Source organism: Zonotrichia albicollis, chromosome 15, assembly GCF_047830755.1.
Source record: "Zonotrichia albicollis isolate bZonAlb1 chromosome 15, bZonAlb1.hap1, whole genome shotgun sequence".
Lineage (NCBI taxonomy): Eukaryota > Metazoa > Chordata > Aves > Passeriformes > Passerellidae > Zonotrichia > Zonotrichia albicollis.
Genome location: NC_133833.1, coordinates 6,086,757 through 6,106,419, shown reverse-complemented (window position 1 = coordinate 6,106,419; position 19,663 = coordinate 6,086,757). Strand labels below are relative to the sequence as shown.

Here is a 19,663-nt window from a genome sequence, read left to right as displayed (position 1 = left end):
TTTCTAGAAGTAGGTAGCTAAATCTACTTTCTATCGTAGAAATAATGGCAGAAAACACCACTGGGAGCTGCAGAGGCTGATCCACTGAGGTGGATGGATTCTGTCTAACAGAGCCCCAAAATCTTCACTCTGCTTGTGACAGCTGAGCTTTGCAATGGCAGCTTAGCTCAGCACCCAAAAATTCTGTCAGCTTCCTCTGTCTTCCAGGTCTGTCTGGGCTAGTGCCTTGTGTGCTGTCTTGGGAGCTTTCTGGGGTTTTCTCCGTCCCTCAGTCCTTCCAGAACACCCTTGAAAGTCCCACAGGACTGTTTGTCTCCTGGCTCACAGAGACAAGGAGAGGGGAATTGCGGAGTGATTCCAAAATTATTGGCACTGGAAGAGAATTGGAAATTTAGTGGGGTTTGTGTTGCTCGGAGAGAAGATTTATTCTGTGAATAAACAAAGGGAGGCAAAGGCTGCAACAAACCCACCAAGGATGGAGTTTGCAGTGGTGTAAGAGTTGTCTGAGCTGAGCGTTTTAATAGCAGTCAGACAGAGGCTTATCTTATTTATGCTGCTGTAATCCCTAGTGGATCTGGCTGAGAAAGTGCCATCAGGCAATCATCACAGCAGCTACAATGGGAAGGATCTCTTCAAAGGGTCGATGAACTAGCATAATCTTTTGTGATATTAATGCTGGTGTGTAAGCAGACACCAGCAAGCCCCCGGGAGCTCCAGCCAGGAGCAGGATCTGAGAGTGGTGGAGATGAGCAGGATTGCATCCCTTAAAACAGAGCTTTGCAGGACACCTATGGCTGGTTTTTCCCAGCCTATACAGGCACTGTTTACTCTATCTGTATCATTTTGTTTCAGCTAAACAGATGATATATTCTTATAAACAATTATATATATAAACAACCAAATATATATATAAACAACCAAATAAAAAAATTATTTGGTTTAGAATGTGGCTTTTCTGCTGTCTGGATGTGTCTGTTCACTTGATTCCTGGCTCTCCAGTTGGCTGTTTCCTTCTCTTCCTCCTCCTATTTGCATGATCCTTGAGCAATATTTTTGTTCTTTTTTTCTCTTTTTTGGCTGTGGCCATGGTTGTCCATCTAATTAAGTCCAGCATCACAAAATGCCCTGTTCTGGCTGAATGCTGATACTGAGAAATAAATTTTTCTTTTTTTTTTCTTTTCAAAGAGGAGTGATGAAGGAATTTAATTAGCACAGGGCCTCAATTCCCTTGTCAAATAATTTAATTGTTAATCATTAATTCTGAGTGTAAAAAAATCATGTCTGGCAGCAGAAACAAACTGTTGCCAAACAAGTGTTTGCAAGGGAAATATCTCTCTGCAAAGTGTGGAAGACTCAGGTCCCTTTGAAGGTAACGTGGTGCCACATCAGTGGCTCCAGAGAAGTGGGATCTCTGCAGGCTGGGGAGATATAGAAGATGCTTCACCCCTACCTGGCTCTGTGCTGCTCAGCAAAGGTTTCTGAAGTGGTTTCTTTGGGGTTTTTATTATTTTTGAAGCACAGCAAGCCAGAAACCTTGGCAGGGATGTGTTGGGAATAGCGTTCAGGTGAGCTGCCTCACGCGTTTGTCCTTCAGATGTGATGTGTTCTTTAAGAAATATCCCAGGGGAGGGAAATATCCATCAGGTCTGAGGAGGCTGAGGTGTGCAAATAACTGCTTCCCCCATTATGTCCAAAGCCAGGCTGGGGCAGGGGGATGTGGGAGAATTCATCAGCTTTGTTTTATTGACTCCAGCGGGCTCTGAGAGGGGCAGCTGCACATCAGAGCATTGTGCTGTCCGTGATTAACAGTGCAGCCTCTTCTTTCTCCTCCTGAACCCTCCCCAGGCACAGAGCAGATCCTGGAGCTCAGCAGAGCTCAGAGGATGCTGGGGCTGCCTGTCTCTCTCTCCTCCTCTGCAGCAGGAAGGACAGATTGTCCTGAAAAGAGAGAGGGGCAGCCCTAAACTCTGCACCCAGAGATTTATTTCTGACTGCACACCAACAGGTTATCTAGAGGGGAATGCTGCCAGACCCTTGCTGGGAAGGCTTGGCAGAGACTGCAAGCAGACTTTTTATTTTAATGATTAGATTTACTATCAAAATTAATAGCACAATCAATATTGATATGTAATTCAATTAAATAGAATGAAACTCATTGCCTGCCTGTTTTTCTCCATCACCTTGTCTGAATTTCTGGCCTGCAGCATTAGAGGTGGAAAGGAGATGGAACAGGGGAGGTGAATGGGAGAAGAGAGCCCCAATACTGAATTTTTAGCCTGTCCTGGTGCTGAGTAGAAGGAGCTGAGAGTGTTACAGATGTGCTGGCTGCACAGTGGTGATCTCAGTCCTCTTGATTGTGCTCAGCTGCTGGTGTTTTACAGCCCCTGGTGTAGGGTGTACTCAGGGGGGAATTTTAAAGTGAATTCTCACAGGTGGGAAGGGAATTGGAACATGGTTGTTTTCTTAATTCAGTTGAGTGTTCATGCAGGAGAGGCAGGGAGCAGGCCTGAATACAGGAACAGGATGGGAGAGTGGACGTGTACAGTGAGACTGGGGAAATATGGAAATTGAGGACCTGGGGAGAGATTTCACTTGGAGAAAGAAATGGGCAATGAGCTGTTATTTGTCTCTATTAGTGGAAGGAGGATGGGGACAGGAAAGAAGGAGTAGGCTTGTTAAATGTTTCTGTCCTGGATGGCTGTGCTCTGCTGCTGTGAGCTCTTTAAACCGGTTCTAGCTCTTGCACCAGAAGTAACTGCATTGCAGTAGTCGCAGGATGTAATCAGTTAAAGTTTTAACCCAAAGGATCCCAAAACACTCTCAAAGGTCATTCACCACCCTATTGTCACTGGCTCCTGTGGCTGTACCTGAGGAGAGGAGCTGGGAGGCACTTTTTCATGAACCTCAGGGAATTAACCCTCTGTGGTCATTCCCATCCAGGGAGAGCTGCAACAACTTCACTGGAGTGAGAAAAATCTCTTCAGACTGCAGCATTCTGGTGTCTGTGCTCCACTGCCACGTTCCTGCAACCCATGGCTCCTATGCCATATGGCAAAACACTCTGTCCAGAGCTATAAACCATCCCAATTACACTGATTAACTCTATGGAAAGACACCAGCACTTGGAACATTTGCTGACGCTGCCTGGACAGAGCAGTAAGAAAATAATAAATGACTAGACAATTGGCTGGGGGGAGGAGAAATCTGCATGTTGTATATAGTTGGGAATAGCACAGGGAGACCAATAAATTGTATGAGAATATGGGAATAATGCGCAGTTTTGTGCTAGGTCTGCTCCTCACAAGGATTGTGAGGTTACTCTTGCTTATCGCATGCTAAAAAGTGTTTGTTAAATTAATTTTTGAGCCACAGGCATTATCTCTAGTGACTTTCTCAACTATTCCCTCTTCCAGAAGCATCCATAGCTCTTGGAGCCCATGCAGTGACTATCTGGGGATGTATGATCCTAAACCTCTGAGGCAGGTCTGAAAGCAGTTCAAACAACAGAGAAGCACAAGTCAAAGCTCAGGTTTTAAGCACTTGTGAGATAAATCCAGCAAATACCAGCATTGACTCTCACCTGTGCCTATACTGAGAGGCTTACAAAAAAAACAAAGTTATAATTGCTTTTTGTTTTTTGTGGAAAAACAAAGGGGAAAACATCTTTGCAAAGACAAAAGCATGTGTCTGTAGCTTCACACACACTCACTGCATATTCCTTTTAAAGTCAGGAGGGCTAAGTCAGATATTCAAAGTTGTGCATAAACAGCCCTCCTGAAGGCAGCAAATAAAGGAAAAAACGTCTTAACAAGATGAAACTTCATCACCTAGGTAAGAATATTCTCTTTGCTGATGTGCTCCTGATTTGGTGTTTGGATGGAGAGCTGCAATGGGAACCTCAATTGACGTCAGAGGGTTTTAGATCACAGACCAGACAAGTGTCAGAGAATTCCGAGAAGTCGTGGGTGCTCTTCTATCTATAGCTCTGCAGTCACTCCCATCAGTTCAAATAGCTCCCTACAGCAGCTTTTTAAAAATTAGTTTTGCTTTAAGGATTTATGCTGCTCATTAAGGTGGGGTAAGGATATTGTAACTTTTTTTGCTAAATCAGAAGTGGTATGAATAGAATTCTTTTAAGAGATATGACATGTAGTTCAGAGTGCTGGTGGATTTTATCTTCTGAATGTGAACTTTTTGCTGCAGATCCTTTGAAGAGGTCTCCTGAGCTAACCTTTTTTTCCTACCTGCAAAACTGGGGATCCTGTGGTAAAACTGGGGCTCTCTGATGGAATTTGTGCTGTGTAAAGCGAGTTGTGTGATGAGAGCACTCATGTTGATATGTTCTGATGGAGTTGATCATTGTAATTGCAACATAAATGCCCTGCTGGACTTGAGTGTTCCCTCTGTGCCATCTGTGATTCCTGGTGTAATTCATCATTTATTCATGAGTAATAATGAAGTGTAACTTCTGCAAGGAATGGCCAAGCCCTGGGTCCCCTGCCCAGGAGGGATTTTCTCCTTCTCACTCTGACTTTGTTTGGTCGGGGAACTGAACAAACCAAACTCCATTTTTTCAGCCCTGGTGCAGGAGAGCAAGCTATGTTTGATGAGGCTGCTGCTTTGTCAGCCTCACTGCTGGGAGATGATTTCAAAGTCCACAGCTCTGTGTCAGGGTGTGATGGATGGGGCTGGAAGCTGGACAATGCTTACAATTCCCAGGCCCACAGGGTGGCAGGAGAGGTGGGATACACACATTTTGGGTTGTAAATGAGATCTTGGGAGAGCTGGTACAGGAAAGAATTCTGTGTTGTTGTGTGGGTGTGTCAGCAACTATTGCCCTGGTCAGCATTGCTTCCAGAGGGTGAAAGCACTGGGAGCAAACAGAGACAGGATTGTAAACATATGCCTCAGAAAGGAAACAGGCTGTGGACAAAATTGTTATAAGGAAAGGTTCCCTCACCCAGCAAGCCAGAGGTTCTCCACTCCTCACTGAGGTAATACCTGTGGTGAACATGTCCTGCTGTAATGGGGGACTGAACCTCTATAATGGGTTCAGTCATTGCACAGCCACCAGCAGGGACATTTGGAATTAAGGCTTTTTTCAAGGGTGCTGATAACAGCTGGCGCTTGCAAGCTTTCAGGTTTTGTAACTCCCCCATAAAAGAGAGGAGGAGGGGTCTCTGCTTGAGGCTTTGTACAATGCATCTTTTTATGGGCATCAGCCGAAACAAAAGAATAAAACCAACAAAATTGAAGAAATCACACCATGATTTTGTTTGGATTTCCTGCAGCATTCCTAGCTCAGCTGCGTTTTGCTGCTGAGCCCGACTGATCCAGCCCTGATCCCCCTTGTGCTGCCGTTTAATTGATTTGTGTTGCTCCGGCCCTGCCGGGGCTGGGCGCGGGATTTGCATTCTGGGCGAGTGGTCGCGGGCAGGGCTGGGGAGCTGCTGGCAGCAGCTCTGCTCTGAAGGCAGCCCGGGATGATTGATGGCACTGCAAGCCCTGCTGTTCCAGCCATGCGACACTCCGGGGCTGGCAGCCCCTGGTGCTCTGTTCCCTCTTCACCCACCCGCAGCGAGGCGCTGATAAATACAAGAGGCTTCCCTGGCTGGCTCCTAAGGCACTTGGGTGTTTTGACCTTTTTTCCCTTTTGTTATGTTTCATTTCTAGCAGGCTGTGAGCCTCAATGGAAGAGTTAAGAGAGAGAAATCAAAAGGAAAGCAGGGGCGCTAAAGTATTTTCTTATGTTTTGCCCTCTCTCTCAAAAATCTAAATTTTGTGAGGCTTGGTAAATTAAGATTTCTGCTGCTCTTTTTGCTGGCACTTATACCCAGCAGAGCTGCATTTACAGGATGCCAATGGTGCCATGCACCAGGCAGATGTGGTGCAGTTCCCCAAATCAGCATCACTGGATGGATGAACTAATTGTCTGCACAGTGGGCAAAGCTCAGCTCCTGTGAACAATGGGTGCATCTGCCTCCATCTATTTCTGTTCTCTGCAGGCCCCCTCTGGGCTTTGGCCTTGCTGAGGGGAGGACAAATATCGTATTTCTGGATTTTTTCAGTTTTGGTGCATTAGTCTCTTGAAGCATCAGAGAGATTTAAGAGCAGCTTGGAGGTGTGTATGGGATCGATAGCACCAGATCAGCTGGACTGTATCAGCACTTTCCCCAGAGGGGAAGGGAACTGTAACATTTTGCACCAGTCTTGGCTAAGAAATCCCAATGCAAACCACTTCCTTTGGAGGGAAATGGTTCCTGTTCTGTCTGCCTTTGTAGACACAAATGTAAATTGTTTGGATACTTTGGGGAAAGAGTGAGAGAAAAGAAATAGGTGAATTTTTTGTCTCTCTAAAAGGTACTGACCTGTTGAATTAGCATTAGTTTATTATGCTGGTACAATGCAAAAATGCTCTTTTTTGGGCTGTACAAGTAGGTCTGGAAGGCAGCAGTCAGACTGGTGTTGAGTTTTCTGGTTGTGGCTGCTGCTGATCCTTCCAGTGTCTTGCAGGAAGAATTCCTGCTTCTCTCACTCTTTCCTTTTTGCTTCACATATCCCAAGCTGTGTTGGGTTTTGGTGTGTTGTTGGTTTGGGTTGCTGTCATTTTGTTGGATTTTTTTTTTTCCAAACTAAAGTTATCAAAAGTTCTTGGAATTACTTGAAAAATTGAATCCAACTGTGGTGGGAGGGGTGTGCTGGAATGACATTTTAAGCTTTTGGAAGCTTATGATGAAACCTTTCTCTTGAAATGTGTGAGGTACAGATGTAACCATAGTTCATGAAAAAAACAATTTGTGCTCTTGCTGATAGATGAAGGTCAGTAGAAACATGCCAGGTAATGAGAGCAAAAGGGTAATTTACTGGAAATAGTGAAACCCTAATTTAATGTGCCACAACAGTGAGAGCTGATACAGGCAAATAAACCAGATGGAAGTCATAACTTGTAAACAGCCTATCTGTTGTGTTAACATTGATCACTTTGGAATCTCAGAAAAGCTCCAGGTTATAGAAAATAAGCAAGTGAGAATGGGTGATGTGATTTGACATAATTAAAAGCTGTGAGTTAGTGTGATTTTTAAAGCATGATTTATTTTTATAGGACTCTTGTCTTTCATCAGTACCTAAACAGAAATTCTATTCATTAGGTGGACTGACACCTTGTTTTGACACTGGAATTTGGAGAGTCCTTTTAAGCTGCATGCTGGGATGAAATGAGAACAGGCCTATCTGCTGCTTTCCTATTGCAGATGAATGATTGCTGCTCAGTGCTGGGATAATAAAGTAATTTAATTTTGGACATTGATTAACTTCTTAATTCAGACGTTGAGATCCTTTTCTATCCAGGTCAGCTCATGAGGGTTTGGTGAGATGAATTTTTTCAGCCCACAAGAGATGTTTGCCCAGGACCAGGGGAGATGCACAGAGCATCAGTGCATCAGCATTTCAGTCAGAAAATGTTTTATGTAGTTTATGTTGATTTGTCTTAAATGCACGAGTCAGGATGGATGGATCAAAGTCCCTGAAGAAGGCAAGGTCCCAGACATTTTGTGCTTTTACTGCAATGACACCAAATTAATCTTTCTTTACAGAATGATTTATAAAGATTTCTAGAATTGTCTAGATGGTCACATTTTCGAACCTTGGCTCTGTAACCCTTTTAGCAGGGTCTCTAATGGGGCTATTAAAGGTTGCAGACCAAGGCAGCTAAAGAGTATCCTTAGAACCATCTGGTCCAAGACTTGCTAAATCACTTTTATTTCATGGAGATGAGGGACTCTGCAGAGGCACAACAGGTCATAAGGCACAACTTCTAGTGGATTTTAGTTAGAATGGAAAATATTCTGTGACTGTTGACAACATCTGATATATCATTTATCTTGTGGCTCTGGAAGTCTCAGGCTGGATCTTCACTGTGTAATGTTACCTCTCCCTGCAGAGCTATAGCAGGAACCTAAGAGATATGGTGCAGGTTATTCTTATTCTTGATATTTTCAAGGAGATGAAACCAGCAGCTCTCCAGTCATCCCTTTTACTTGCCAAGACTGTTTTAGGAGATGTTTTGTTCGTGTTTTTTTTTCCTCCCTGCAAAGTTGAGGCTTCATGTTCTCAGTGGCACTTTCTTATTGCTTATCAACTGGCAATGAAGAGCTCTGTTATGACAGGAGGGAATATAAACAGGCCAGGTGGAGCAATCCAATAGGGACTGAGGCTGGCAGCAACTTTTAGCCTGTGACTCACTTGGAGCAGTTGCCTGGAATCACTCCTGCAAGCTGACAGATTGTTGTTCAGAAGGGGCCAACCCTGATCTTGAGACATGAAGGTTGTGCTGCTGATCCCTGATATTAGGACCAAAATCAGGCCCAGAGGTTTTCAAAGCCTCACGGGACAGTGTCCATTTGGGTAGGGAGGGTTAGTTCTAGGGCATCTTTTCTAATTTGATAATGTGCATTCCTACCCCAGCTTATGCAGTGGTATTTCTTGACCATTGCAGCTATGAAAATTCAATGGTACCACAGAACGTCCAGGCAAGATCATCACAGGATAAGAGAGCATTTTGTTCTGCATAAAGGAATTCACAGCTGAACACTCAGGGTGTGTAGTTAGACTTTGGGAGAATGATTGATTGTAAATGTCTCCATGGATATAAGCAGGACATCTGGAAATCCCTGTGTCCAATTTTGCCCCAAACTGTCCAATCTATTTTTAAGGAACTAGCACTTTGCTTTACCTAGATACCTGTAAGGAAAGCTTGGCCAAATAAGCTGTCTTCATCTCCCATCCCAGCCCAGTTCCCATCCCTGCCCAGGTTCCCAGGAAAAGCCTGAGTCACAGCCAAGTGACTGCAGTCTGAGAGGCAGGTAGCAGGATGGGAAGTGATCTTCCATAAAGAAAGGCATGTCAGAAAAAGCCACATATCACAAATTCCTTCTAAAACATCCCAACTGGAACAGAAACAAATATTATATTGGCAGTACCATAATGTTTGCATTCACACACCAGCTGTTACTCTTTCCCATGGGGTCTTGTTTTTTAAATGGCTGGTGGAGGACATTTCTGTTAAGCAACAAATCTAGCTTTATTTTCTATATTGGCTTATTTTTCCTATATTGGCTGTATATAATTTTCCTTGGAATGCTAGATTTTCTTTTGCTTTTCTTATTTTTTTGATATATATATTTGTGGGGTATATATGCTAACATACAATGGATTCTCTTTGACAGGCTGACAATAAAGCGTGGTGCACTTTGTAATTTAAATTAATGCATACTTCTCTTATGGATTATTGGATTATCAGCTTTGGGTTTGTTAAACATCATGTATGACTGAGTTTGAGTAGGAGTAATTGGCACACATAATTTATGAATGACTCTTAATTAATAAACTTCTCTTACTGAAACTGAAATAGCAAAGCTATTCCTGGACTAGAGAGGCTGGTAGATTTTTGGCCTGTAATAAATTGAACACATAACACAAAGCGAGAGAGAAAAAAAGAAAAACATTGTGTAGAGTCAGTTCTGAGCAGGAATTACTGATTAGTTTGTTTGTTTGTTTTTTAAATGTATTTAAAACATTATTACAGTATAGAAACCAATTTGATTTCATCCTTTCCCTGTAATTGTCTTAAAGCATTTTCAAATATTTTTAAATGCTGATTTTAAGGAAAATAAAGTTACAAAATACCTTTTGGATGCAATATGATGTAATACCACATATCTCTATGTATAGTCTATAACATTATGAGCCTTTGCATTAGAATCTGAAGTGACTGGTTTACCAGGGGTTTGAATTGCTCATGGCTGTGATGGATGTGCTGGGGACCTGTCAGTGCTTACACATGTGGTGTGATGGAGCACAAGTGTGAGCAGGATCTGCAGGACGAGTGTGCATCAATTTCACTGTCAGTGTGCATCAATTTCACTGTTCTGTCACTTCAGAGGCTTCAGTACCAGGGACATGGCAAATGCAAGCCTGGAAACACTATTTTTTTTTCAGTTACGTGATTTTCCTTTTGCTTTCTGGTGTTTGTGTTGTTTAGTCTTGTTTGTTTTGTTTGTTTTTTACCCACTCTTCCCAGTGTTGAACTAAGAGTTTATTGCACATCCATTTGCTCCTTGTCAGCCCATCCCACTGTGTCCTGCAGGGCTGCAATACACTTGTGACTAAGATGAGAAAGGATGACTCTAAAGTGTTGGTTATTTGGCTCTGCTTCTCAGAGATTGGTGATTTTAGTTATTTCTAGAACTCTTGTTTTACCTAACATAAACAATTACTCCTTTGAGTTCATGAGACAATCTTGCTGTCTCTGAATTTCTGTGGAATTACAGGAACAAGTGGGGATGTTCCATTTTTTTTATATCTAGAAAGACTTTTGTGTTCAAAAGGAAAGAGGATGTTAGCTCAAAGGCTGGCTAGTACTGGTCTGCTGCTGTGATTCATAAAATAATAAGTATTATGCCAGTGATTTTAAGCAAATAATGCCTGTGTTTTCACATTAAACAATGAGATGAGACTTTGGCAAAACACAGAAGTAAGAGCCATGCAACTGAATGGAAGGCTGAGACTGATGAGCAAGTTTAGATCATGAAACAGGGTTTGTTTTTTTCTCCAATTGCCTATATTGGTGTTTCTCACTTGCTACAGCAGGCTGCATTTTTCATTGAAATATAGAAGCTTCTACTGTCCAATTTTTTTTCCTATTTAATAAAAGCACTGCAAGGATAGAGGGACAAGAAGCAATTCTTTAAGACTAAAGCTGTTCCTTCTATCTTAGCCTTAATGAGAAACTGAACACATCTAAATCAGAGTCAAAATACAGCTGGGGGATAATAGGCATAATTGGAAAAAGCTCCCCCCACCCCCTTTGGCTTTCATTTAGATTCTGCAAAGATAGAATATTCAAAACAGCATGAAAGAGAAAAAAATAAGTTGGGAAGGAAGGAGATTATTCTTTGCTTTTGGCGATTTTAAACACAGCCAGCTAAGGACAGAGGGTGATCCCTCAGAGGCAGGCAGTGGAAGCATCCCACGGAACTCACCTGCAATCTGAGCATGGGGAGGGGGCGAGTTGGGAATATTTACCCGGGCAAATTCAAGTGCAGCATTGCCAGCCGCCACTAGCTGTCACTTTGCAAGCAGCCGGGCTCGATGTTTTCAGCACTGCGGTTAGCAAGATTGCGGCGCTAATTAAACCGAGTAACTCCCCGAGCCGCTGAATGTCCCGAGCCTGGGGCTGGGACACAGCGAGCCCGGGGGGCACCGAGGGGAGGCAGAGGGCAGCTGGGGGCAGGGGCCGTGCCCAGGGGTTGTGCCCTGCGCTGGGCCAAGTGCTGTGCCCAGCCCGGCTGCGCTCCTCGCGTAAAGCCGAGCCTTACCTGAAGAAAACGATTGTCTCCCACACGTAGACTCCGAGCGCGTTGACGTTGCACATTTTTCCAGCTCTCGCTGTTGTGGTGTTGTCTCTTTTTTTTTTTTTTTTTTTTTTTTTTTTTGTACTCCGTGAGGGGTGGGCCGGTGGGGTTGGCCAATAAAGTAAGCGGGCACTTGGGGAGAAGCGGTGGGGAGAGCGGCGGAGCCCCGGCACGGGCGGGCTCAGCACCGCGGACAGCGGCGGGCGGGCTCAGCACCGCGGACAGCGCCCGGTGCGCGCCCGCTCAGCACCGCGGACAGCGGCGCCGCTCCCGCCTGGGCTCGGCCCTCCTCCGCCGGAGCCCCCGCCACCGCCGCTGCAGCGCCGCTCGGGGCCGGGGCTGCCCGCACGGAACCCTCCCTTCAGCGGGATGTCGCTCCGGACATCAGGCTGGCGACAGGGGCGGCCGCAGCGGGTGTAGGTTTGCCATCAGGGTGCTGGCGGTGAGGTGGGAGAGGGTGGGGGGACACGACGACCCTCAAGAACCCAGGGTTTAATCTCCGCTGCTGGCCGGAGTGTCCTCCTAATTACATCCACAGGAATTTGTCAGTGTGGAGCCGTGCTGCAGTCCCGCTTGTGGCGCTTTCCTGCCCGCCGTTTGGCTGCTGTTGATTCCTGCTTCCTGGGCTGTTTTCCTCCCGAATAAGTTATTGCTGCTGTAGGGAAGGTGTCCCATTGCTCAGGGCTAGAGCGGAGGGGAGTGAAGGGGAAGTTTCTTGGGAAGCACTTCCATTGTGCTCGGAAAGAAAGTGGCTCAGTGTCCTCCTAATGCATCTCATCTCCCCTCTGCCCTCTCTCCCCTGCTAGGACTCGCCAGATCTTGGGAGTTTCTTGCTGCATTAATTTACTAAACTAAAAAAAAAAAAAAAAGACAGAAAAGAAGGAAAAAAAGGAGGGGGAGGTGGAGAGAGGGAAGGCAGAGGGGAGGGGGTAACTCAGCCTCTCCACCATCCCAAGGCCCTCCTCTTAGCTGTGCTCATTGGTCTCAGGGCTGAAAAAACTACTCTAGGACGTGGTTGGATAAACGCATGTTGTTCAGCAGAGGCCGTTAACCTTTAAAGCGCTGATACGTTTTGGTTTATTTCAATTTTTTTAACCCGAATTGCTGTCTTTTTAAGAAGTCTCTGAAATCGTCTCCCTTGACAGGGCAAGCAAAACGTGCCTTAAATCTCCATCTCGTGGAAGATCTGCTTGGCTGGCAGCTGATGTGTGTTGCTGTTGGGTTTTAAGGAACATCTCTGTGTTGTGCTTCTTTTGTTGTTTAGCTTTGATTTAGTATTTTTTTCCTTTTTCTCTTTGTTTTATTTGATTGGTTGTTTTTGGTCTTTTGCATTTGGTTTTTCAAAGAGCTTTGGCAAACACCAGAGCCATCAAGGCCAGGGCAGGTAAGGAGCTTTCAGTAGTTTCTGATCACAGCTCCAGCTGTGCTCGCAGGGTGCTGAGCTGCTGGTCGGGGCGGGGAGGATTGGGCTCCTTGGTCACTTTGTCAGTGTCACTCTGCTGCTTCTCATCAACTTCTGAGAATTGAAACTTAGCTCTCTTAAATAATCCAGGATTAATTTCCTTTTCTTCTCTATTGTCCCACTGTATTGGGATTATTCTTCTTTAAGTTCTGTTTTGTTTACTTGTCCTGTGCTTTGCAAAACTCCCCACGGCAAAGGTTTGATTTAACCCCTGTTTAGCTGTCATTAATCTGTTCAAGAACTCTTCTTATCCCACATTAAAGGGTGGAGGATGGCTGCTTTCTCCACCACTATTGTAGCCCCTCCAGGCTGGGAAATAACTACGTTTTTTCTTCTCCTTTTGAGTTGCATCTCAAAGGACCTTATTGCCATACTAGAATTCACCTGATGTTTTTGATCTTCTGATTTATTTTAATTTTTTTATTTTGGTTCATTTCATTTTAATTTTGTTTTGTTTTAAAGCAGTGTGTCTATGTAGTGAAGCAGACAGAAATATCCTTTGGGTCACCATTCAAAAGAAAAGAAAGACCTGCTTGGCTTCTAGCCACTGGTAGAGTGGGAATTTAATCGGATTTACTCCAGCTCCTGGGTCTCAGTGTCTGGATAGATTAATAACAGGCTCTGATTTCACCTCATGGAGATTCCTGGGGACGTGATTCCATGCAGCACTCCCTGCCTGCTTCTTGCTGGCTCCTCGCTGTCCCTTCTCTCCTGACATTTGTCCCCACATGGATGAGCCTCTGTCGCTGTGCTTTTCCAGCCCCCTGTGTGCTGACAGACCAGAGGAGGAGCTCCAGACCGAGAGTGTTAACAGGACCCACACAGCAGAAAAGAAATGGTCTTTCTCTGTTTTGTTTTTTTTTACTGGGAAGCAGTACAAAGAGCAGGAAGCAGAATCATCTCTTGGCATCTGCGGGTTAATTGTAGAGGCTGTCAGCCTTCTTGTTCCCTTAGAAATGGAAATGGGCTCTGTAGGAGATAGGAATGTCTCATGTGATATTTCCCTTGCTTGCAAGTTTGATCTTTATACCAAAGGAATCTGGGTTTGTGTCCTCTTGTCCCCACTTGCTGCCCTTGCACTCTCTTGGGCCAGGAGAGCGGGGGGTGGGTTTGTGCTTTAGATCAAAAAAGCAGATAAATCTGTATTTATATAGGATAAAGAGTCTTCTTGGCTGTTAGTGTTGAAGGGTCTCAAAACTGCTTTTCCCAGGGAAAGAACTTCTCTGCTTTGCTGTCATTTCTCCTGTTGATGATGGTGACCAGGGGGCCCAAGGACTCTTCAGGTGATATTCAAATATTTCTTCCTACTGGAGAGAAACCGGAGCATTGTTTGCTTTGAAATTTAGAGAAATGCAGGAAAAAACCAGGTTGCAACAGAGATTTGGAGTAGGTCTAGGCACTGAGGTAATTTAGACCAGAGAGTAAAAAAAAAAAATGTGAATTTAGGGATATAAGTTCTGCATGTTTTATTGGGATGGCACCAAAAGTACCCGCACATTCTGCTTTACATTTTTGCATGTGCTGTGCTGTCTCACTCTTAACTGCTTGCCTTGGTACAGTGCCCTGCACTGTGCTATGTGAACATGTCAGGCCTTGGCCAGGATGATTTCTGATCCTTAGAATTCACATCCTCTGATTTAACCCTGGTGGCTCCAGAAACAGCCTCACTGACATCCATCTGTACTTTGTGTTCTGTAGGTCCTGATGTTCTTTCATCTGTAGATATCTCTGATGAAGTTTCCCACATTTGTTCTGTACCATGTCAGATATTTAGATTGTCTTCTGTTCTCCAAGAAGTTAAGGGCAGATAAACTGGAAATCGAATAATGTCTGCAATCAAATTTATCACTGCTACTTTAAGTCACCCTTGTCATCACGTACTTCTCTCCCTGGGTCTGTCCTGACTCCCTCTTAGACCAGGTTTTAGCTTTCTGCTTCGTTTTGCTGCAATGGTTTGTGATTTATTTTTTTTAGGGGAAGGGTTCACTTGCCAGGTCTGCTCCTTTTCAAGCAAAGTCCAAATGGTTTTGAAAGGCATTAGTCTTTCTCTGGTGGCACTTGCACAAATTCAGAGTTGAAGATAACTTATCATTATGTCAAATGAGGCTCTAAAAATTAGAATTACCTGCTGCATGTTCATCTTGTTTTTAGTTTCAAAATAGGTGAGTCTTGTAAAATTCTCTTGTAGGTGAAATTGTCTGGGAAGATTCTTTGTTATCTTCTTTTTGGGCTGTGAGTGATGGATTCTCTTCAATGTAAGACACCACAAAGACAATGGTTTTTATTTGTTTTTCAGCACTGAACTAAAACTTGGGGACATCTGCTGAGAAGGGTGTGCATGAGGACTGATAAAAGCCAGGGAATATCAGTTTTTCCTTTATGTGGCTCCTCCCTGATCCTTTCCCTTTGAGAATTCTTTTCTGTGAAGAAAACTATTCTTCCTGGTTGGCTGTGGCTTCATTTTGATTTTGATAGTTGACAGAATTGCTTAAAGACAAGGAAAACAAAAAACGCCTTGGAAATCACCCTGTAATGGGGTGACCATGTCACCTCTATGCTGAGAATTAACCTAAAGATTCATTCACAACTGCAAGTTGATTTCATTCCTGATCTATTTTCCATCTCTGGATTTTACAGTAGGTAGACTCATTTTAGACTCTTCTTGCTTTTTAGAATTCAAAATCTGATAATAAATTCATCCTGGTGATAAACTCCTTCTAGTTGACCATGCACTGCCTTCCTTCCTCAGATAAATGATAGAATTTTTGGTAAAGAGGTGGCCAGCACAGCAGTAAAGTACACTCAGCATTATCCTGGGAATACAAAATCCATTATTGTCAGTTTGTTCTTTGGAGAATGGCTAATGAGGAAACAGTGCCCCAAGAACTTGGATTCTGCTTCCCAAGGCAGAGATTCAAATTGCTACAGCAGCACTACTTGCCTTTTTGACACTGAGCAAATGAAAAACAAATTTTAAATTAGAGTTAAGTTCACAGAGTTTTACAAGGTTCTATAAAGTAATTTCCTATTCAGCTAATTTCCATGTCGAGTAAGCTATTTCTATGCAAGATGGTTCAAGTAAATACAATTTTCTTAGAAACTTGAGAACCTGGAATTCTTTTTTTTTTTTTTTTTTTAAGAAAGTAATTGCTGGTAAAAAAACACCATAAAGTGTTTCTGCAATAAAGTGCAGAAAAAGATTCTTTACTTAAAAGATGTACAGATGAAAGAATTAACTGGAACTGTAAAGGTCCATCTTCCACTGCTTTTGGAAGTATCCATAGTCTAAAAATATTTTTAGAATTGAAGACTGATGAAAAGTTTTGTAAATTCTCTTTTGATATGCATTGGCTCTTTGGAAAACAGTCACTGGTATCTTGTAAGGGAAATTCAGCAGCCCAAGACTGGAAGGCTACAAGGGATGGAGGTGAGGGATTTGTGGTGTAGGTGATTGATATTTTTGACTGAAATTCAGAACAAATATCACAATTTGACAGCCTATTATGCCATGTGTTTTTAAAATTACAAATCTGACTATATTTGAGATTCACATCTGCAACTTCCCCTGCAGACAGAGCAGTTCCATGGATTGTCCTTGACCTTCCCACTCCTGGGCACTTTATTTTTTGATGAGTAGGAACTGATTTCTCATCATGGGAAACATGGACCCCATGAGCCTGGTGACATCCAAGTTGTGATCACGGACTCTGGAAGGGCAGTGGAGCCCTGGGCTGGGATGACTTTGTGACACACTTTGCAGTGTCATGCAGGAGGCCAAGCAAAGATCTCACTTTGTGTAACATGATTTGAATGTGTGTTTGTCCTCCCATGCCCAGGTTAAGGCAGTAATCTCTGAGGAAGAGGAAATAAAAAAGAGTGGATGGTTGTTTCCCCCTAGGAGTGCTGAGTTATTAATAAATTTCCATGTCTCATGTGTCACAAAATGATACTCGAGCTGTGAGTAGTCTTGCTGAGCATCACAGGCTTGTCATGGTTACAATTTATGTAGTGTCTTGCAGTAAGAAAGCAGCAAGGACCTTACAGCCCTACAAAAATCACACTGCTAGAATTACAGTGCAATCCTAAAAGAAATTACACTCCCTCTAGAAACCTGCAGTATTTAGGTTAATTGTTCCTGACCTGTACAGAACAATTACCAGGCCATTCCCAAAAATCCTGAAGTATTTCAATAATTTTCACCAATCTTTTTTTTTGTTACATTACTATGTGAATGAAAAGAAGCCAAAGATACTTTTACAGCCAGTCTTGTCAGAACTTCTTGGAAGTAGTTGGAAATATTCTGCAGTTGTAGGAAATATTCTCTTACCTTTTAGTGTTGAGTCCATTGCTCCTGCCCTAGCTGCCCTCAAGTACTGTGGGAATTTGAACTTTTCTACCCTTTATCTTGCTTTTAAATGAAAGAAACCCTCTATTTATTTTGTTGTGAGCAGGCACCAGGTTTTGCAGAGGTGTAGAAGGATTCAGAGCAGACCTAGAGTTATTCACATTACCCTCTTCATTCCTGTTGTCCTGGAATAAAAACAAGCAAAACAATACTTGCTCAATTAAAAAAACCCCACACCTGTCAAAAAAAAATAAATCCCCAAACTAAAAACATATAGGAGGATAAAGAGGGAAATAAATGGAAACAAATACATTGAACACTTTCATTGCTTCACTTGTCTTGTGAATTCAGTAGAGTGTGTGTGGGAAACACCAAGAGTGGAACCCTTTAGAGGAAAAGTTTGACTGCAAACGACAGACTTGAAAGGAAATTGAGAAACAACCAGTGATGCTGAAGTGGTCCCTCAGTGTCCAAATGCTTGGATACAGGAGCATCCTCTTACATGCCCCAATTCACTCATAGGACCAAGCAGCAAAATTTATCTTCTGGAGTGAAAAAAATAATCTGCATTTTTGTATTATTGTTATTTTTTAAAAGCCTTTGGCAAGATAAATATTTGCATGTCAGACATCTTAAAGGATAAAAAAAATCCTTGCAGGATCCTTCCTCTCTTAGACACTGGAAAGGGATTGATTCTCCATCTGTTTTAATGAAGCCTTTTGGCTTTGAGGGTGAGGTATGGAACCACTCTTGTTCAGGATCCCAGTTGCTGCAAGTATTGATGATAGGCTGGGGTTCACATTGCATTAGCAAAAAAAGGGCTTTTCACCCATCTGAGGTGCCTCCAGCCTTGGTGGCACAACTGAGGTGTCACTGTCAGCAGGGACTTCCCTCTGCTAGGATGTGATTCCTCCTTCAGTGTCACAGTCCTCATGACCTGTCCCAGTTTGTTATTTTACTCACATGGGAGTGGCAGCTTTGGCTGTTCCACTGCCACCCAAAGCAATCCTGCCATCCCTAGTGGGCTGAGCAGGGATTTTGAGAGGTCGTTAGGCAAAGGATTTATTACCCAGCTTTATTTTATTGTTTAAAACTGTGGACTTGCAGGAATTCCCCTGAGCATCAGTGACTTGGGTGATTTGCTTGGCCTTCACAAAAGCCTCTTGTTTCTGCCCCCGTGTTCCAGGCAGAGAGGGCTGATGTAGGGCTGGGTTAGTAAGGACACCTCAGCACCAGATTTACTGATAACTGTAAGTCCCAGAGGGAGGTAAAAGATGCCATTTGAAAATCTCAGCTGGGCTGGGTGAGTTGAGATGCTTACCTCACCTGAAATCCTTGCCTCAGGTGTGCTATCTGTGCCTCAGGTAGAAAGAGAGAGAACAGAGAATTTACCACATTTGCTGAGTTGCTTGCTATTGCCTTGGGCTATGTATTTCTTTGCAGCTTGCTGAGCTAAACCCTGTGACAGGTACAAGGCCTTTTTCATGCCCTCCCTCAGCTCAGTGTTCGCCCAGGGCTTGGACAAAATTCCCCTCCTGCCACCCCCAGGGTGTGCAAAGTTTGTTCAGTGAGCTCTGATTCCAACATTTGGTCTGACACAACTGATGGTTCACCAGCTGGAGAAGGGGATTAGCATGGGCCACTCTTGGGGTTCAGCAAAGGGAATTTGGCAGCTCTCAACAATGACTTATCCTCTGCCAAATATGATTGGAGTGAGTGTTCCTCTGTGGACAAGCTCTGCTTCATCATAGCACGTGATAAAGCTGCTCCTCTAAATGACTGCCACCATTAATGAATGGAATTCCTTGATTTTCCTAGTAACTTCCTCTTGCACAGTGAATATTCCTACAGGTGCATGTTGGAGAATCTTAGATCTCAATTCTTTTTGCCCTAAATGCAAGATTGCTTTTTCTGCCAGAATCAAAATTTTCTTCCCTCTTCAAAATGTTAAAATCACCATGGGTTCTACCAGCTCTCCAGGCAGGCAGCTTCTGTGTCTACAGTTCAGACACAAAACCAAAGTGCTACTGCTTGCAAGTTTTGCAGCATTGCTCTGTTGCTGCTTTTACACGCTCTGGGCTGGAAAGCCCAACATTGCAAAGCTTTTGCAAATCTCTGCGAGCATCAGTGGCCTCTGTTGAAAGGAATGAATGCAAAAACTCAGGGTGTAAACAGAATGTATTATATTGTTTTTGTAAAAATACACTAGCTCTGGGGTTTTTTTCCCCCAAGCATCAATACAATTATTTGTAGTAAAAAAAAATCAGTGTGTTACCATGAATTTTTCCTTTGGACAAATCAGAGAAAAGAAACTCCAGCCTGTTCATAATGTTGCAACACATTGGCCTTTTTGTCTTCTATAGCTTTCCCTTCCCATGAAAATAGTTCTCTGCCGAGGCAATTGAACAGAACAGAAGTGATTTATGTAGTCTGTGCAAAGAGAAA

The 19,663-nt window shown here is 43.5% G+C and overlaps 1 protein-coding gene and 1 long non-coding RNA gene across 4 annotated transcripts in view; one reads left to right on the top strand and one right to left on the bottom strand.

Moving 5' to 3' along the window:
• The window catches only part of GLRA1 (glycine receptor alpha 1), a 44,887-nt gene extending 33,305 nt beyond the window's left edge, over positions 1-11,582 (bottom strand). For both annotated transcript variants that reach the window (XM_014264780.3, XM_005483685.4), the window contains exon 1: positions 11,376-11,582. In XM_014264780.3, the coding sequence (XP_014120255.1) occupies positions 11,376-11,431 (56 nt within the window). In that variant the 5' untranslated portion in view covers positions 11,432-11,582. The remainder of the gene's footprint in view (positions 1-11,375) is intronic.
• A 105-nt stretch (positions 11,583-11,687) lies between these two features.
• Positions 11,688-19,663, top strand: part of LOC113458833 (uncharacterized) — a 171,666-nt gene continuing 163,690 nt past the window's right edge. For both annotated transcript variants that reach the window (XR_012582793.1, XR_012582792.1), the window contains exon 1: positions 11,688-11,827. This is a non-coding gene — a long non-coding RNA (uncharacterized LOC113458833). The remainder of the gene's footprint in view (positions 11,828-19,663) is intronic.